Source organism: Oncorhynchus gorbuscha, linkage group LG06, assembly GCF_021184085.1.
Source record: "Oncorhynchus gorbuscha isolate QuinsamMale2020 ecotype Even-year linkage group LG06, OgorEven_v1.0, whole genome shotgun sequence".
NCBI lineage: Eukaryota > Metazoa > Chordata > Actinopteri > Salmoniformes > Salmonidae > Oncorhynchus > Oncorhynchus gorbuscha.
The window spans coordinates 81,896,904-81,917,341 of NC_060178.1; the positions used below are offsets into that span (position 1 = coordinate 81,896,904).

General features: G+C 40.3%; 1 protein-coding gene across 1 annotated transcript; it reads left to right on the top strand.

Moving 5' to 3' along the window:
* The first annotated feature begins 235 nt into the window (after positions 1-235).
* On the top strand, positions 236-17,197 carry LOC124038410 (elongation of very long chain fatty acids protein 5-like). The gene is made up of 8 exons (XM_046354262.1): positions 236-388; positions 1,594-1,658; positions 2,075-2,262; positions 11,594-11,671; positions 12,851-13,022; positions 15,276-15,400; positions 15,766-15,900; positions 16,106-17,197. The coding sequence occupies exons 2-8, from the start codon at positions 1,601-1,603 to the stop codon at positions 16,235-16,237; spliced, it is 888 nt and encodes a 295-aa protein (XP_046210218.1). The 5' UTR covers positions 236-388; positions 1,594-1,600; the 3' UTR covers positions 16,238-17,197.
* The last annotated feature ends 3,241 nt before the right edge of the window (positions 17,198-20,438 follow it).

Genomic DNA, 20,438 nt, shown 5'->3' on the forward strand with positions numbered 1-20,438 from the left:
ATTGCGGCAAAGTTAGTTCCTGTTTCAGTCAAGTCTTGCATGGGTCAAAAAAGAACACCCTAATGATTGGTTGACAATAGAGCCTCCCATAATGCAGGTGATGACTGCATGATAAAGTGGCGAAGAGCAACTGCAGAAATGTGCAGTCGACTGAAGTCATAACTTCATGACCTTTGATCACATGATTTTTGTAAAGTTCATGCAGTCGTCATCTGTAGTCGGAAATCGGAACATTTTTATTCCCACAATGCAACACACTTCACAAGGCGTTGACCTGACAAAAGTGATCTGCTCGACGCGCCCTGTGTTTCACCCGCTGTTTCACTGACTGACGAGTCTCCACATTTGTGCTTAGGACCCGTCAGCCAAGGCTACGCATCTTCCAGGGGTACGTTTCATGAGCTGGAATGTGGTTTGGAATAAGATGGTCTTCGTTTTCATTGAGTTGTGGATATGCTAACAATATTTACATAATTGATACATTTGATAATATAATTTAAGAAGCGGTTTCATAGTTCATGTCTCACCAACTAGGTCCTCTAGCTAGGCTATGTAAAACAATTGATGATTAGGTGGTGGCCTCTGATGCGAACGATTGCGATTGTTATTTGCCATATGTGTCCGGATTTGGGCAGCTGATTTAGACAAAATTGTACTTTTTGTTAACGACAACATTGTAATAGTAATACAGGCTTTGGCTACACGGCTACATTTAAACAGTAGTGAGGTTATGGTCAACTACATCCTGATCCAGCACAGCAGACATAGGCTATCCAACTTTCCTGCTATAAGTTGATGCGCTATTAGGCTATGATGCTCTCTGTTTTATTTACTTTTTGCTTTGATTTTATTAGCGAACTTTATACAAGATGTTTAGGTGCTGTTTAGATTAAAAGACAACATTTGGAGACAAGTCAGTAATAAATGCAAGTATCACTTACAATGAAGAGAGGTCATTATTAACCTCTGACCCATAAATGATCTTGCAAGAGTAATTTAAATGTTGATGTTTGTATTTGTATCCGTTTGGGACTGCTTGAACAGCTACTCCAGCACCATAATAATTATAAAGGAAATATCCGAATGATGAAAAATATCTAAGAGTGGTCAAAAAGTAACCAGATTCTATAGCTTTTGATGAACTTGACGTTATCGTCTTATGAATGGCAATGCATTACACTTTTGTCACATTGACTGCCAATTGCATTGGGCCCGTAGTCGGTCTATCGCTTAAATCTTAACCTTCTGAAATGGACTTTATAGCTTGCCTAAGCAGAAAGCAGACTAGCATCTTTGCGTGTTCTTTCAGTCCAAAGTTGGTTGTGCCAAATGATCGTACCTCTGGTACAATGAACCAAGCTTTGGTTTCCCGTAAGCTGCTGTGTGTAATTTAAGATAAACATATTTTGTCAACACAGGTACGCTGATTTACTCAGTCACATTCCAGCAGTGCTGCTTGAATATGGTATTTTATTTATACTAAAGTGGTAGTTTACCATACATTTCAGGTCTTTCAGAATGTATAACTATGGCTCTGGCGATGAGCTGCAATGTGTGACTTGGTACTCTCTCCTCTTTCATCTGTCTATTTAGGTCAGAAATGGAGACTTTTAATTATAAACTAAACATGTACATAGACTCATGGATGGGTCCCAGAGGTAAGTGTTATTACTGTTTCATTACGCAATTTTAAATGACAGTTTAGGAATTATCATATGAATAAATGCTTAATTATTAACATACAATTAATTATGACACTATCTCCTCACGAAATGTTTGCATTGTGTGTTAATACATGCAGTGGAATACACCAGGTCTTTTTGCACCACCATGATTCTAGAGCAACCTTTCCTGGAGTTAAACGAACATGCTTTGTAGTCACAGCCAATTCTCACTCAAACTGTATTGTATCCTTTTACCCCCTTCAACCAATATGCCTATCCTGCAATGTAACTACTCCTCTCTATGCTCTCTATCTCACTGGAAAGGAAATACAGTAAATATGGGAATAGCGTGCAGAAAAGAAGGAGCATCTTACACTGTTAGATCAGGTTGTTCTGTCCATGTATTTCAGATGAGCGGGTACAGGGATGGCTGCTTCTGGACAACTACCCTCCAACCTTTGCACTAACAGTCATGTACCTGCTGATCGTATGGATGGGGCCCAAGTACATGAGACACAGACAGCCGGTGTCTTGCCGGGGTCTCCTCTTGGTCTACAATCTGGGCCTCACGATCTTGTCCTTCTATATGTTCTATGAGGTAGGCAGGCTACTCCTGATCTGAACTGATAGACATCCGAAGGAGGTGTTGGTATCATCGCAATGCAACACTGTAGGCGGATAAGGGGAAGTGAGAGGATCGGGTGACTGGTAGGCGTGTCTAAATGATTGTTTTATTTGGCTAATTTTGTTGAAGGATTCTGTGAGGATTAGGGAAATTGCGATTCTGATTAGACAAAAATGGTGTCTTGCACTGAAGCCACCCCAGAAGACAATGCTTGTGGGGGAGTGGGTGGGGCACAGCTGGTCTCTGACAGGATCATTGTTAACACAAACAAATCTCTCACCCAACATCAACACAGCCCTCAATTGTTTCTGAAAACCTGCTGCTATTATTAGAAAGTTGAAGTTGTAACTTCTAATTCTGAAATGGTTGACATGATGTACTGATAAACTGTCTGTATCCTCTGTGGATGTCTATGCTAGTAGTTGATCTCATTATCGCCAATACTTTCTGTAGTGTAATCAGCCTCGAAATGTCATGATATTCAGTGTATTCAGATATACAGTGTATTCAGACCCTTTGAATTGTTCCACATTTTGTTTTATGTTACAGCCTTATTCTAAAATGGATTAAATAGTCCCGTCCCCCCCCATCAATCTACACACACACAATACCCCATAATGACAAAGCAAAAACATTTTTTTAAATGTAAAATTTTAGCAAATTTATCAAATATAAAAAACAGAAATATCACATTTACATAAGTATTCAGACCCTTTAGTCAGTACTTTGATGAAGCACCTTTGGCTGCGATTACAGCCTTTTCTTTGGTATGACGCTACATGCTTGGCACACATGCATTTGGGGAGTTTTTTTCTATTATTCTCTGCAAATCCTCAAGGTCTGTCAGGTCGCATGGGGAGCGTCCCTGCACAGTTATTTTCAGATCTTTCCAGAGATGTTAGATATGGGCTCTGGCTGGGCCACTCAAGTACGGGCTCTGGCTGGGCCACTCAAGTACATTCAGGGACCTGTCCCGAAGCCACTCCTGCGTTGTCTTGGCTGTGTGCCTTCCTCTTGGAAGGTGAACTTTTGTGCCAGTCTGAGGTCCTGAGAGCTCTGGAGCAGGTTTTCATCAAGGATCTCTCTGTACTTTGCTCCATTCATCTTTCCCTGGATCCTGACTAGTCTCCCAGATGCTGAAAAACATCCCCACATCATGATGCTGCCACCACCATGCTTCACCTTGGGATGGTGCCAGGTTTCCTCCAGATGGTCCCTCTGACAGAGCTCCAGAGTTATTCTGTGGAGATGGGAGAAACTTCCAGAAAGACAATCATCTCTGCAGAACTCCACCAATCAGGCCTTTATGGTAGAGTGGCCAGAAGCAAGCCACTCCTCAGTAAAATGCACACGACAGCCCACTTGGAGTTTGCCAAAAGGTACCTAAAGACTCTCAGACCATGAGAAACAAGATTCTCTGGTCTGATGAAACCAAGATTGAACTATTTGGCCTGAGATTGGGGGGGGACTATTTAACCAATTTTAGAATAAGGATGTAACCTAACAAAATGTGGAAAAAGTACATGGGTATGAATACTTTCCGAATGCACTGTAGTTATACAAATGAGGGACAAAGTCTGTTCTCCACCTGTCTAAGTCTAAAGTCTTTTCCGTTCATACCACCGTGGCCAAATTGGCCCAATTTGGTTTGCATTACATAAAAAGATTGGCTGTGCCTATGCTGTGTAAATAATTAAACTTGCTGATTCTGACATTACCCCTGCTTTTAGTCCTCTGAAATCAATGCCACCCAATTTAAATCCGATGTATTTAGGTGTCCCGAGTGGCGTAGTGGTCTAAGACACTGCATCGCAGTGCTAGCTATGCCACTAGAGATTCTGGGTTCGAGTCCAGGCTCTGCCAGCCGCGAACGGGAGACCCATGGGGAGGTGCACAATTGTCCCAGCGTCTTTCGGTTTAGGGGAGGGTTTGGCCAGCAGGTGCACTCTGACACGGTCGCCAAGGGCACAGTGTTTCCTCCATCACATATGTTTAGCTGGCTTCTGGGTTAAGTGGGCATCGTGTCAAAAAGCAGTGTGGGTTGGGTTGTGTTTCGGAGGACGCACTGTAGCTACCAATTGGATACCACGAAATTTTTTTTTTAAATACTAAGTTGTTGCTTGTTGTTGTCACCTGGCACTTAGAAATAGCATTTTCACAATGTGATGTTTCTTAAAATAACCATACTGAATAGCAAACAACCAAGGGGCTGACTTAGGAAATGTGCGCCTTTCCTACGCACACCTTTCCTACACATGCATTTCTTATGCTTTCTCAGTATTTTTGGTTTTCAGACTTACCTTATTCAGTCGCGTAACTCATTCTGCAGGTGTGGCTACCTTGCACGCTGTGAATACATTTTATTAAACCGCTGAAAACCCTCCAACTTGCTGGCCAACAGATTTTGTTGTGGAGTTTTAATATATGCCATTTAGCAGACGCTTTTATCCAAAGCGACTTACAGTCATGTGTGCATACATTCTACGATAACAACATTAGACCATTAGACCATAACAACATTAGACCATAACAACATTAGACCATTAGACCATAACAGCATTACATTCAATAGCGTTTTCAGTACATTTATCTTAAGTTATTCCTTTAAATACAGTGTACCTTTTAAGAATTGTCAACAGACTCACTAGAATATATAGAGAGAACGGGTTCAGAATATTAGGCAACAATGAGAGAAAGCCATCTAAATGTATGCATATTTGTCTCAGTTTCAGAAACAATTGTTAGATTTAAAAATATTCTGATCTTGTATATTATTTAAGGTTAGGAATGTATTTATGAATCATAAAAAATGCATTTGTAGAGCCTTTACACACAAAAAAAGAACTGGTTTGATTAATTCTGAAAATGGCCACATTCAGTTTTTCAACCCATGATAATTTTGGACGGTTAGTTTACATTCACCCACACACACACACACACACACACACACACACACACACACACACACACACACACACACACACACACACACACACACACACACACACACACACACACACACACACACACACACACACACACACACACACACACACAACATGCAAAGACACACCAAAATCACACATACACACACATGCACTTTTACACTCATAATTTGCTGCTGCTACTCAGTTCTTTATTTTACTCTTATTATTATCTATTCTGATGCCTAGTCACTTTACCCTTCCTTCGTGTACATACAGTATCTACTTCAAATACCTCATACCTCTGCACATTGATCTGGTACTCCCTGTTGAAAGCTCCATTCTTGTGTAGATTTATTCTTCTTGTGTTACTATTTTTATTTTTAAACTCTGCGTTGTTGGGAAAGGCTCGTAAGCAAGCGTTTCACTGTAAAGTCTGCACCAGTTGTATTCGGCAGATGTGAAAAATAACATTTGATTTGACATAGAATTATAATAGAAGAAAATAGTATACAATAGTAGGCTATACTCTCGTCTATTGTCTGCACTAACCATTGATCTGTGTGATGACACGGCAAAGTATTGCGCCATGCGTCGGGTTCAAACTGTTATGGGTTGGTCTGCACTCAGCTCCAGAACAATTTAATTAGTGTCAATGAATGTTAATGTCATAAAAAAAATGCTTTTCAATTCCCTTATCCAAATGGATTACTAATTTACCTACTCGTATCAAAATGTAAATTACAGTGCATAAAGAATTGCGTTATTCCTATCGGGAGAAATAATATATAATATAATATATGCCATTTAGCAGACGCTTTTTTTTTTTCTACGTATGGGTGGTCCCGGGAATCGAACCCACTACCCTGGCGTTACAAGCGCCATGCTCTACCAACTGAGCTACAGAAGGATCATAAGATAAATAAAGTACATGCTTTTTCCACTTGGAACCGACAGGTTGCTGGACCTTATTCGTGGTTTCTTGGATTGTAACGGTAGTGGACTTAAATACTTAATTAGGGAATTAAGTCCAGGACATAATAGTGCAAATCTGTAGACACACCTCCACCACACACTTGTCCCTCCAGAGATGAAACCTCTCTCATCGTCACTCAATGCCTAGGTTTACCTCCACTGTACTCACATTCTACCATACCCTTGTCTGTACATTACACCTTGAATCTATTCTACCACGCCCAGAAATATGCTCATTTTATTCCCTGTCCCCAACGCCCTAGACAACCAGTTCTTATAGCCTTTAGCCTTATCCTACTCCTCTGTTCCTCAGGTGTAGAGGTTAACCCAGGCCCTGTAGCCCCCAGTTCCATTCCTATCCCCCAGGCGCTATCATTTGTTGATTATAACCGTAAAAGCCGTGGTTTCATGCATGTTAACATCAGAAGCCTCTTCTCTAAGTTTTATTCACTGCTTTAGCACACTGCGCCACCACTGATGTCCTAGCCGTGTCTGAATCCTGGCTTAGGAAGGCCACCAAAAATTCAGAAATTTCCATCCTCAACTACAACATTTTCCACCAAGATAGAACTGCCAAAGGGGGTGGAGTTAGCCTGCAGAGTTCTGTCATGCTATTGAGGTCTGTGCCCAAAAAAGTTTGAGCTACTACTTTTAAAAATCCACCTTTCCAGAAATAAGTCTCTCACTGTTGCCACTTGTTATAGACCCCCCTCAGCCCCAAGCTGTGCCCTGCACACCATATGTGAATTAATTGTCCCCCGTTTATCTTCAGAGTTCGTACTGTTAGATGACCTAAACTCAGCCGTCCTACAATCTAAGCGAGATGCCCTCAATCACACACAAATTATCATGGAACCTACCAGGTACAACCCTAAATTCGTAAACACGGGCACCCTCATCGATATCATCCTGACCAACCTGCCCTCTAAATACATATCTGCTGTTTTCTACCAGGATCTCAGCGATCACTCATTGCCTGCGTCCATAATGGGTCTGCGGTCAAACGACCACCCCTCATCACTGTCAAACGCTCCCTAAAGCACTTCAGCGAACAGGCCTTTCTAATCGACCTGGCCCGGGTATCCTGTAAGGATGTTGACCTCTTTCCGTAAGTAGAGGATGCCTGGTTGCTCTTTAAAAGTGCTTTCCTCACCATCTTAAACAAGCACGCCCCATTCAAAAAATGCAGAACTAAGAACAGATATAGCCCTTGGTTCACTCCAGACCTGACTGCCCTTGACCAGCACAAAAACATCCTGTGGCTTACTGCATTAGAATCAAATAGCCCCCGCGATATGCAACTTTTCAGGGAAGTTAAAAACAAATATACACAGGCATTTAGGAAAGCAAAGGCTAGCTTTTACAAACAGAAATTTGCATCCTGTAGCACAAACTCCAAAAAGTTCTGGGACACTGTAAAGTCCATGGAGATTAAGAGCACCTCCTCCCAGCTGCCACTGCACTGAGGCTAGGAAACACTGTGACCACCGATAAATCTACGATAATCAAGAATTTCAATAAGCATTTTTCTACGGCTGACCATGCTTTTCACCTGGCTACCTCTACACTGGTCAACAGCTCTACACCCCCAAGAGCAACTTACCCAAGCCTCCCTCCCCCATTTCTCCTTCATCCCAATCCATCAGATAGCTGATGTTCTGAAAGAGCTGTAAAATCTGGACCCCTATAAATTAGCTGGGCTAGACAATCTGGACCCTCTCTTTCTAAAATTATCTGCTGCAATTGTTGCCACCCCTATTACTAGCCTGTTCAACCTCTCTTTCGTATCGTCTGAGATCCCTAAAGATTGGAAAGCTGCAGCGGTCATCCCCCTCTTCAAAGGGGGTGACACTCTATACCCAAACTGTTACAGACCTATATCTATTCTACTCTGCTTCTCTAAGGTATCCAAAAGCCAAGTTAACAAACAGATCACCGACCATTTTGAATCCCACCGTACCTTCTCCGTTATGCAAATCTGGTTTCCGAGCTGGTCATGTGTGCACCTCACCCACGCTCATGGTCCTAAACGATATCATAACCACCATCGATAGAAGACTGTACTGTGCAGCCGTCTTCATCGACCCGGCCAAGGCTTTCGACTCTGTCAATCACCGTATTCTTATCTGCAGACTCAATAGCCTTGGCTTCTCAAATGACTGCCTCGACTGGTTCACCAACTACTTCTCAGACAGAGTTCAGTGTGTCAAATCGGAGGGCCTGTTGTCCGGACCTTTAGCAGTCTCTATGGGGGAGCCACAGGGATCAATTCTCGGGCTGACTCTTTTCTCTGAAAATATCATTGATGTCGCTCTTGCTGCTGGTGATTCTCTGATCCACCTCTACACAGACAACACCATTCTGAACACTTCTGTCTCTTCTTTGGACACTGTGTTAACAAACCTCCAGATGAGCTTCAATGCCATACAACACTCCTTCTGTGTTCTTTGTGTCGCACTGCTTTGCTCTATCTTGGCCAGGTTGCAGTTGTAAATGAAAGCTTGTTCTCAGCTGGCCTACCTGGTTAAATAATGGTGAAAAAAAAACCTTCATGAAATCGATCTCCACCCCAAACGAATAGCGGGTAATTAGAATGCCATCATCATGCTGAACTTCAAGGTCTGAATACACATAAAGAGAGAATAATAGTGAAGACTATGAAATAACACATTGAATCATGTGTTAAACAAATCAAAACATATTTGAGATTCTTCAAACTAGCCACCCTTTGCCTTGATGACAGCTTTGCACACTCTTGGAATTCTCTCAACCAGCTTCATGAGGCAGTCACCTAGAATGCGTTTCAATTAACTGGTGTGCCTTGTTAAAAGTTCATTTGTGGAATTCCTTTCCTTCTTAATGCGTTTGAGCCAATCAGTTGTGTTGTGACAAGCTAGGAGGGTATACAGAAGATAGGGCTATCTGGTAAAAGACCAAATCCATATTATGGCAAGAACTGCTCAAATAAGCAAAGAGCAACAACAGTCCATCATTACTTTAAGTTTCATCAAGTGCAGTCGCAAAAACCATCAAGCTCTAAAAAACCATGAAACTGGCTCTCATGAGGACCGCCACAGGAAAGGAAGACCCAGTTACATCTGCTGCAGAGGATAAGTTCATTAGAGTTACCAGCCTCAGAAATTGCAATCCAAATAAATGCTTCCCAGAGTTCAAGTAACAGACCCATCTCAACACCATTCAGAGGAGACTGCGTGAATCAGGCCTTCGTGGTAGAATTGCTGCAAAGAAACCATTACTAAAGGACAACAATACTAAGGAGACTTGCTTGGGACAAGAAACACAATCAATGGACATTAGACTGGTGGAAATCTGTCCTTTTGTCTGATGAGTCCAAATTTGAGATTTTTGGTTCCAACCGACTTGTCTTTGTGAGACGCAGAGTAGGTGAATGGATGATCTCCACGTGTGTGGTTTCCACCGTGAAGCATGGAGGAGGTGTGATGGTGTGGTGGTCATTTTCTGGTGACACTGTCAGTGATTTATTTCGAATCCAAGGCACACTTATCCAGCATGGCTACCACAGCATTCTGCAGTGATACGCCATCCCATCTGGTTTGCACTTAGTCCCACTATCATTTGTTTTTCAGCAGGACAATGGCCCAACACCTCCAGTCTGTGTAGGGGCTATTTGACCAAGACGGAGAGTGATGCAGTGCTCCATCAGAGGACCTGGCCTCCACAATCACCCGACCTCAACCCAATTGAGATGGTTTGGGATGAGTTTGACCGCAGAGTGAAGGAAAAGCAGACAACAAGTGCTCAATATATGTGGGAACTCCCTCAAGACTGTTGGAATAGCCTTCCAGGTGAAGCTGGTTGAGAGAGTGCCAAGATTGTGCAAAGCTGTCATCAAGGCAAAGGGTGGCTACTTTGAAGAATTTAACATTTTATTTAACAGGCAAGTCAGTTAAGAACAAATTCTTATTTAAAATGACGGCCGTCCCTGGCCAAACCCGGATTACACTGGGCCAATTGTGCGCCGCCATATGAATCTAAAGTATAAAAATAACATTGGTTTAACATTTTTTTTGATTACTACATTATTCCATTTGTGTTAGTTCATATTTGTGATGTCTTCACCATTAGTGAATGTAGAGAATAATAAAAACAAAGAAAAATGCTTGAATGAGCTGGTGTCCAAACTTTTGACTGGTACTGTATATGGACATTTACCCCATATATCCTTCGTTTTGAATTACATAGTAAGAATAAAGAAGATTTAGTTTTAGTGTAGTACTGATAAATGGTGTATTATAAGTCAAGGAAAAATATTCTAGTCTGCAGTATATTGTTGTGAATAATTGTTTTGCTAACATAGTAAAAGTGGGCATGCAGCATTACATTTAAAACAACAGCAGGCATAAGAATGTCATTGTTGAAGTGATTAGTGTCTGTGTTGAGACTTTTGTGTTATTTGATGTGTCCTCTGCATGTACGAGATTACCCAGTTGAGTAGTGGAGCACAACATTTGCCAATCACAGGCCTGTCCTTATTCTACTTTCATCCCCATGGGCACATACAGGGCAGTCACTCTCCTGGTGCCGCAATCATCGGATAATATCACTGTATGCCTCGAAGTCATCAACATAATTAGCTCTCTGCTTTGCCCTGCTTTTTTACCGTCCTGTTCTGGACTGGGTCCTGTCTCGATTCAAATGCACTAAAATCCTGTGGGAAAGATGAATGTTCTTCAGAAAATGTTTTTTTTTTTTCAGTACAACATAAAAAGGGGGGGGGGGGTTAATTCTGTCCCTGAGTAGTGCTTGGAGTTTGAGCACATAACACAGCTAAAATAATACACTTTAAGCTGAACCTGAATCTGGACATTAAACTCGTTACATTTAACCCTTTGTTTTTGTCAGTTATTCAAGGCAGTGGTGGATAAAGGCAGAGCCATTTCCATCCATCCCAAATGAGATGAAATGTGTGAACAAGGCCTCCATTTAGTAACTGGAATCACTGGACTGCTCAACAACAATAAACAATGCAGTCACAATGTTGCAGTGGCAACAAAAAGGGTACTGATATTCTCTCTGGTAAATGAGACTAAAATGTAGAGGAGGAGACACAAAATGACCCACAGATATAATATTGCCCACTGTCCACGCCTGCAGCAAGTATGTGAAGCTAGCATCCTAAATTCCAATGTAAATTCTAACAGGTTTACTATCAGATTTTGTATGGGAGAAAGCAAATTGATGTCGCAAGTGTTTTTTTTTTTTGTTGTTTAAAAAAAATCTTATGACACTTGCAATACAAGAATGAAATAAATGTGATATTACAATACAAGGGCAGTGAGGTATTAATGTGATTCAAGCTGTGTGAAGATGCCAAAGACATGACGATCTAGGTTTGTCTAAATCACCTTGTTCTCTGTCCCCAGATGGTGTCTGCTGTGTGGCACGGGGATTATAACTTCTTTTGCCAAGACACACACAGTGCAGGAGAAACCGATACCAAGGTAAAGCAGTCTCATTCTATGTAACCCCTCTGTTCACATTATATAGAATTTAATATAAAACAATCTGTTAGATTCAAAATGTGTATAGTATGTGAGGTGAGAAATGCATTGTCACCAGACACCAGCTTGACTTCACCCTTTCGGTCATTCTCTTCGTGATATTTCCATACCCTTTGGCTCACTACCAGAGATGCAAATAATAGCTTGACAACAAACTTCAAAGACAAACTAATTACCAGATCAATATGTACTGAGCTACTTTTATTGATATTTTCTTGTCCTGGTTGCTTCCAATTCTACTGGTACATTTCACCTCAGCCAGTACCTGCAAATTCTAACAGATAACCAACTGGGCACAGACATCAGTTCGTCTAGTTTTGATTTACTTTTGGTTGTCAACTAACGTGAATTCAGTGTGAAATCACCAACAAATGTCACCATGTCATTGGATTTAGGTCAAAAGTTGGGTGAAAAAAATATGAAAAGCCCTTATGTTGATGACTTTTTGCAAATCCAATCAGTTTTCCACATTGATTCAACATTATCACATAGATTTTTTTTGGTTGAAATGACATGGAGACAAAGTGGATTCAACCAGTTTTTGCCCAGTTGGCTGTCTGACCCTGTGGCTTCCCATCTATTTAATCTGTGCTGCTGTCATCAGTAGTGAAATGTGTGATTGGATTGCAGTTCTACAGCAGGGTTTCTTAAACTATGGGTCGGGACCCAAAGTAGGCCCTGAGTTTGTGGGTTGTGATTTATGAGAATACATATATAATCACACACAATTTCTTCTTAATTTGGGTTGTTGGAGGACGATTTGGGTCACGGGAGGACAGTCAATTTTTAATTTGGGTCTCGAACTGATAAAGTTTAAGAATCCCTGTTCTACAGTGATTAAAACTTGTAAAAGTGTCCCTGCCGTCACAGCAGTGGATGATCATATTTTTTAATTGTCCTTAATAGAGATTTCAAGATTAATTCAGTACAGATGACCATTTTTTTGTCCCTCAACACAACTGGTCAAATGATTTTCACTGGCCATTCATCATAGGGTGAAATACAAATCTGGCAATGTATGAGTATTGAGTATATCCTTGCAGGAAAGTGAACGACTAGAAAAAGTATTGTATTGGCTGAAAGCTTGACTCTTATTCTTTGCTTTTTTTCTAATTTCAGATCATAAATGTGCTGTGGTGGTACTACTTCTCCAAGCTCATAGAGTTTATGGATACCTTCTTCTTCATCCTACGGAAGAACAACCATCAGATCACGTTTCTGCACATCTACCACCATGCTAGCATGCTCAACATCTGGTGGTTCGTCATGAACTGGGTGCCCTGTGGTCACTGTGAGTGTTCTAACACAATATTCCCCTTCTATCCTCAACACAGTGGGATAAGCAAGTCAGTTTACACAATGAATCATTCAGAACCACTAAAGTCAAATCCACTGAGCTTTAGGTGAACCTTTTCTACACAATTCCTGAAATAGGCTTGGACAAGTAGCATATATACAGTGCATTCAGACCCCTTGACTTTTTCCACATTTTGTTACATTACAGGCTTATTTTACAATGGATAAAAGCGTAGGTAGGTATATGTATATGTGTGTATATATATATATATATATATATATATACCTACGCTTTTATCCAGCTCTGTCAGTTACCATTGGGTTCTATATATATATATTTATCCAGCTCTGTCAGTTACCATTGGGTTCTATATATATATATATATATATATATCCTTATCAATCTACACAAAATACCCCTTAATAAAAAATAAAAAAAAACATGTTTTATAGAAATGTTTGCAAATTTACATAAGTATTCAGACCCTTTGCCATGAAATTCTAAATTTATCTCCGGTGCATCCTGTTTCCATTGATCATCCTTGAGATGTTTCTACAACTTGATTGGAGTCCACCTGTGGTAAATTCAATTGATTGGACATTATTTGGAAAGGCACACACCTGTCTATATAAGTTCCCACAGTTGACAATGAATGTCAGAGCAAAAACCAAACCATGAGGTTGAAGGCACAGATCTGGGCAAGGGTACGAAAAACATTTCTGCAGCATTGAAGGTCCCCAAGAACATAGTGGCCTCCATCATTCTTAAATGGAAGAAGTTTGGAACCACCAAGACTCTCCCTAGAGTTGTCCGCCCGGCCAAATTGCGGAATCGGGGGAGAAGGGCCTTGGTCAGGGAGGTGACCAAGAACCCAATGGTAACTGACAGAGCTCCAGAGTTCCTCTGTAGAGATGGGAGAATCTTCCAGAAGGACAAGCATCTCAGCAGCACTCCACCAATCAGGCCTTTATAGTAGGGTGGCCAGATAGAAGCCACTCCTCAGTAAAAGGCACATAACAGCCTGCTTGGAGTTTGCCAAAAGACACCAAAAGACTCTCTGACCATGAGAAACAAGATTCTCTGGTCTGATGAAACCAATATTTAACTTTTTGGCCTGAATGCCAAGCGTCACGTCTGGAGGAAACCCAGCACCATCACTACAGTGAAGCATGGTGGTGGTGGCAGCAGCTGTTGTGATGTTTTTTAGCAGCAGGGACTGGGAGACTAGTCAGGATCAAGGGAAAGATGAATGGAGCAAAGTACAGAGAGATCCTTGATGAAAACCTGCTCCAGAGTGCTCAGGACCTCAGACTGGGGCAAAGGTTCACCTTCCAACAGGACAATGATCCTCAGCACACAGCAAGACAACACAGGAGTGGCTTTGGCACATGTCTCTAAATGTCCTTGAGTGGCCCAGCCAGAGCCCGGACTTGAATCTGATCGAACATCTCTGGAGAGACCTGAAAATAGCTGTACAGCAACGCTACCCATCCAACCTGACAGAGCTTGAGAGGATCTGCAGAGAAAAATGGGAGAAACTCCCCAAATACAGGTGTGCCAAACTTGTAGCGTAATACTCTAGAAGACTCAAGGCTGTAATCGCTGCCAAAGGTGCTTCAACCAAGTACTGAGTAAAGGGTCTGAATACTTATGTAAATGTGATATTTCTGTTTTAAAAAAATAAAAAATTATAAACTTGCAAAAATGTCTAAACCTATTTTTGCTTTTTCATTATGGGGTATTGTGTGCAGATTGAGGGGGGGGGGGGCAATTTAATCAATTTTAGAACAAGGCTGTAACCTAACAAAATGGGGGAAAAGTCAAGGTGTCTGAATACTTTCAGAATGCGCTGTACATGGTATATTATTCTAAGTAGCCATTCAGGTGTCTTTGATTACATGTTTTTCTTGACTTGATTCTGTGATTGAGAAACCTTCAAGTGAAGTAGATCCATTGTTAGAATTAAGTGTGAATTGAACCTACTTTTATTTCAGGACTGCACAGCATGTTTTTGCTGTGATATACTGTACCCTCACCTTGTAATTTCTTTACCCTCTCACTGTGGCAAACAGTGTCCTAGAATAGTAATATATTAATCATCTATGCAAAGAAAGTTAGAAAACAGGCATGAGATGCCAATCATTCTCATGAATTGATGTCTAATGTAGAATAATTATCTACCCCATAGTCTCTGACACTGCAAATGTAGATGAAACATTTACTCCTTATCTTATGTCTCTGCCTCAGCCTACTTTGGTGCCTCCCTGAACAGCTTCATCCATGTCCTGATGTACTCTTACTATGGGCTCTCTGCTGTCCCGGCCTTGCGGCCCTATCTATGGTGGAAGAAATACATCACACAAGTACAGCTGGTGAGCCTGCATTTCCATATGTATTGTTTAAAACCCTCAGAGATGGACTTTCACATCCATAGTAATCATCCAGTGTATAGTTCATCCAATCTCAGGGTCTTCGTGAATGTAACAAAGGCCACAGGAACCATTGGGCCATTGGTACAGAGTGAAAGTAGCATGTGTATTCTGATCCCTATAATCTTCTGCACTGTATGCAATGGCAATGTTTTCCATGGATGGAGCAGTGTTTTAAGTGCACTAAGTTACAGAAATATGTATTTTGGAGATGTTCCAAAACTGTCTTGGATTATTTCTGCATGTGTTTTTGATATTCACTTAGTTTACAAACAGGTCATTTGAGTTTTGTCTCATTTACTCTCTAGATTCAGTTCTTTTTGACCATGTCCCAGACGATATGTGCAGTCATTTGGCCATGTGATTTCCCCAGAGGGTGGCTGTATTTCCAGATATTCTATGTCGTCACACTTATTGCCCTTTTCTCAAACTTCTACATTCAGGTGAGCAAATATAAAACCCTTGCATTAATTAGACATACTGTAATTGTTATTATTATTAATGAATTATGGTGTTATGAAGTATTTTACATTGCCATGATGGTGACTGGGTTAAATATAACAGTGCATTGTTGTCAGTCATTTTGGTGGGGTGGGTGTCAGATTTGTAGCACATCCTAATATATTGACTCTTTCCCTCTGTTTTTAGACTTACAAGAAACACCTTGTTTCACAAAAGAAGGAGTATCATCAGAATGGCTCTGTTGCTTCATTGAATGGCCATGTGAATGGGGTGACACCCACAGAAACCATTACACACAGGAAAGTGAGGGGGGACTGAATCTTGAATACTGTTACAATCCTAACTGTAGGACATATCTACTGTATTTAATGTCGCTAGGAGAGAAGGGATAAAACATTTCTTCATGAGGATTACTAATGAAGAAATGTATTAGAAGAGTCTAAGCTACTTAATTCACAAAAGACAAGACATGTTTATCTGAAAGAGATTCCTAACATTTTGCACACCGCAACCTGTTATTATTCATATTGAATCAAAGTTCATTAGAGTTTCTAAACAAGCATAGCATAGGGAGTAAACTACAGCACAGTAACCCCAGAGACCCACTTCCTTTTAATGCTGCACAAGATGTTCAACTTTGTCTGTCTTCAGTGTGGTGGGGACAAAGCTTTAATCAACCTTGACCCATACAGAAATAATAACTTATTTTCTATGTTTTAATTCACAACATATGCACTTGTCTACATGCTTGTCCAAGAGGGAAAAATATATATTTTGGGGATTCTGTTTTGTAAAAGGTACTATATCTGTTTTTTTCTCTCAATATATTTTCTCTCAATATATTTTATTTGACCACAAGGTCATACAATCATTTATATGTATGCAAAATAGTTGCTTCAAAAAAATGCATTAAAATACACAAGCTGTAGAATATCAACATAAATAATTAGATACTGATTTGTGTTCCAAAATGGCTTTGCATACAAGAAAGGAAAGATTTAAAAAAACAAACAGGATTGTCACTTATGGCTGAGCATTATTACCTAACATACCAGTAATAGATAGTGATCTTTTTTACACAATGTGTCCGTATCATTCCCACCCTCCCTTCCCAATCTTCTTCTTCTTTTCTTTGTGTCCTCTTATTGAGGTTCCCGTCATGAGTATATACACACTAGTACAAATCTAAACTCAGGTACATAATCAATCTGACCGGTTTCGGTTTCAACAAAAGAAAGAAAAGTTTGCCATGTCTTATAAAATAAAGTTGTGGATCCACTTTGTGTACATTTCATTTTCTCCAAAGTGAGACTTTGCAAACATACTATTAACCCACTGATTGTAAAATGGTGTGTTTGGCTTTTTCCTCGGGGTCAAAATCAGGTTTCTTGCAATCAGACAGGTGTAAACCAAGGCATTTGCTTCCACCTTTGCTATTCCAGAACTACCAACAGTTGTCCCAGATAGATATTAGTGGGTCAGGACTTATAGATACTTGTGTTTATATTGGACATTGCATTAGAAATAGCATCCCAATAGCTTTTTAGTTTTGGACACTCACACAACCAGAACATATTTTCATAAGTTGCAGAGGTATGTTGGCATTGTTCACATTTTGGGTCAACTTGGGAGTAGAACTTAGACAGCTTGGCATTTGTGTTGTAACTTGTGTGTAACAACATGACTGGTACATATAAAAGGGCTTTTAAAAAAAAATGTTTTTTCACAACTGTTAATTAGGGGTTCACATAAAATCTGTGAAACCTATTGTTATTCTTAGATTGTTTTCCCCCTTGACATGGGCAAATAACTTGAGCATAGATTGGGAACTTTTTTTCTAATTTGGCACACAGAAATACGCCATAAGTAACGTGGTAAAAAATAATTGCACTGATTGGCCTGAAGGTGGCGCTATTACAAGCAGTCTCACTTAAACCCTCATATGCTGAACAAATTTGCCTCAAGGACCCATAAGGTCTGTCAGGATAGATTTTCCAAATGTGGTATGTAGGCCCATATCTTAGCTTTTCTCAAACTACATTAAGGGATTGGTTAAGAGAGGAAATCAAATTGCACTTGTCCATTTAAATCCTTTGTAAACCCTCTTCACAATGGACTATCAACATGAAACTGTTTAGGGTCATCAAAGACATTACCATGATGAAGCATGTTAAGTTTGTCATTGAAATCTTAGAAAATAAGGAAACGATTAACAATTAACTTTTTTGACTATGCAACGCTTAAAATAATCATAAAGAAATCTCATGAACTAAAAGTAATATTCACTCCAAATGTGGTTTTTGGACTCATAGAAAATAGTGTTGATGCATTCCAAAAAAAAGCATGTGCATAACCATGGTAGCAATTGAAAGGGTACAGTTTTGAGATTATGGGAACATTATTAGACCAAAAAGTGAGGTCACAACAGTTCACCCGACACAAATATGAATCCAGACATTACACTAGACTTTGGGCATTTGACATTTACTGTACTTTTTGCCTCATTTGTTGATAACAAAATCTGAAAAAACTCTGGATACGTTCAGGAACATGATAAGAGTATTCCTGGAAAATGTGGGGTAGGTGCAACATAAGACAAAACATTTTTACAAGGGTTTGAGTGAGAGAACTAACTGGTATCTCCAGGTGGCCACACACCTGTCCGAAATGTGCACTGTTCCTAAGTAATTTCAATGCACTTTTATGACTCAAAGACGAGTCAACAACTGTGTGGTGCTTTTTTGAGCTCTCCTAGCTGTGCCATTGAGGAACTAGACCAAGCTCACTTGTAGTTTTGTTTGGAACACAACAATTCAACCCCGCCCCTCACACAATTACTGTTTTTACATTTGACATTTAAGTCATTTAGCAGACGCTCTTATCCAGAGCGACTTACAAATTGGTGCATTCACCTTATGACATCCAGTGGAACAGTCACTTTACAATAGTGCATCTAAATCTTAAAGGGGGGGGGGGTGAGAGGGATTACTTATCCTATCCTAGGTATTCCTTAAAGAGGTGGGGTTTCAGGTGTCTCCGGAAGGTGGTGATTGACTCCGCTGTCCTGGCGTCGTGAGGGAGTTTGTTCCACCATTGGGGGGGCCAGAGCAGCGAACAGTTTTGACTGGGCTGAGCGGGAGCTGTACTTCCTCAGTGGTAGGGAGGCGAGCAGGCCAGAGGTGGATGAATGCAGTGCCCTTGTTTGTATACGTAATCCAAAAACGGTCCATTATAAATCACAGTCTGGGTCAGGTGGGCATTATTTGGATCCTGTTCTATTGCCAACATGACTAGCTAAGTTATAAAATACGATATTTCAGTGTTATGCTTTCACAATGTAATTCGGGGAAACGTGCATAAAAAGGAGACGTGTGCATTCAGGTGTGTGTACCATGGAAAATTTTCTTCACAATAGACAAACGGGGTAATTCTGTTCAGAACAACCAAGGGTATGACGCCGTGTTATCTTGTAACTGTACACCAAACATAGTGATCATAAACATTGACACTGTATTTGACATGAGTTTTATTATACGGAAATATGACATGCACATTTGGACTCATGGGTGTTTCACTTGCTTGTATGACATCAAAGCGGTATTTATTATAATCCTCAATGTCTCAGTCCTCTTAGTTTACAGCATTTTCCTCACTAAGAATTTATATTTTTGCAACAGTTGCCCAATTAGCTGTGGGAATGGGGGCAACTTCCATCCCTCGTGTGAGGTGCTCAGAATGGCTGTCCATCAAAACCAATACAGCGCTGTGAAGCACAGAGCGAGAGCTCTGATGTCATGTATAGCATGTTAATGTACAGCCACTGCATTCCAATTTAGGCATTTATCAGTGCCCAATTCTGTAAATCCACTCCACCTTGGCCTATCAACTTGAAATCACTATAATGGACGTTCCACACTGAATTTGGTGTTTATCTCAAACAACAAGGAAACTTTTAACAACTAATTCTTTACATATGTAGCGCTAATGCTGAAAATCATCTCCAATCATCTTCTAATGAACTATATGTCAGATTCACTCCATATTTTGTATTTAGACTCATGATTGCACGTAAAGATATTGTTTCTACATGATGGAGTGCTTGCTTTGTTATCCAACTGATCTTGTCCTTGCTGTCATCCTGTGAACCCCGTTCATTGCTGCTCACAGTTATATATTTTTATTTAAAATCCTAAATCCTGTTCCCAAGTTTCTCTGATTGTAGGCATGGAGTGCCAAAAGTTCATAATTTTGAATACACAGTGGATAGGCATAATTTTGGCGTTGTGTTGAATATGTCACCCAAAATGGTGTGGGATATATATATATTGGGTCAATCTCATGCTTGTAAGTATCTAAAGAAATGGGCATTTGGAAAATTGAATGTATTTGAAAGAAATTTTAATAATGCAAAGGTGCCATCTTTATAGAGGTCACTGAGTGATTTCACACCATTTTGTCTCCATATATCAAAAGCTTTGTCTGCAAGGGATGGTGGAAATAGCCTAAAAACTAAAGGTGA

Excerpts from the sequence above, each read along its gene's own strand:
- LOC124038410 (XM_046354262.1), top strand. The coding sequence starts at position 1,601 with ATGGAGACTTTTAATTATAAACTAAACATGTACATAGACTCATGGATG. Across the intron at positions 1,659-2,074 it reads CTCATGGATGGGTCCCAGAG|ATGAGCGGGTACAGGGATGG; the intron begins GTAAGTGTTATT and ends CATGTATTTCAG. Across the intron at positions 13,023-15,275 it reads CTGGGTGCCCTGTGGTCACT|CCTACTTTGGTGCCTCCCTG; the intron begins GTGAGTGTTCTA and ends TCTCTGCCTCAG.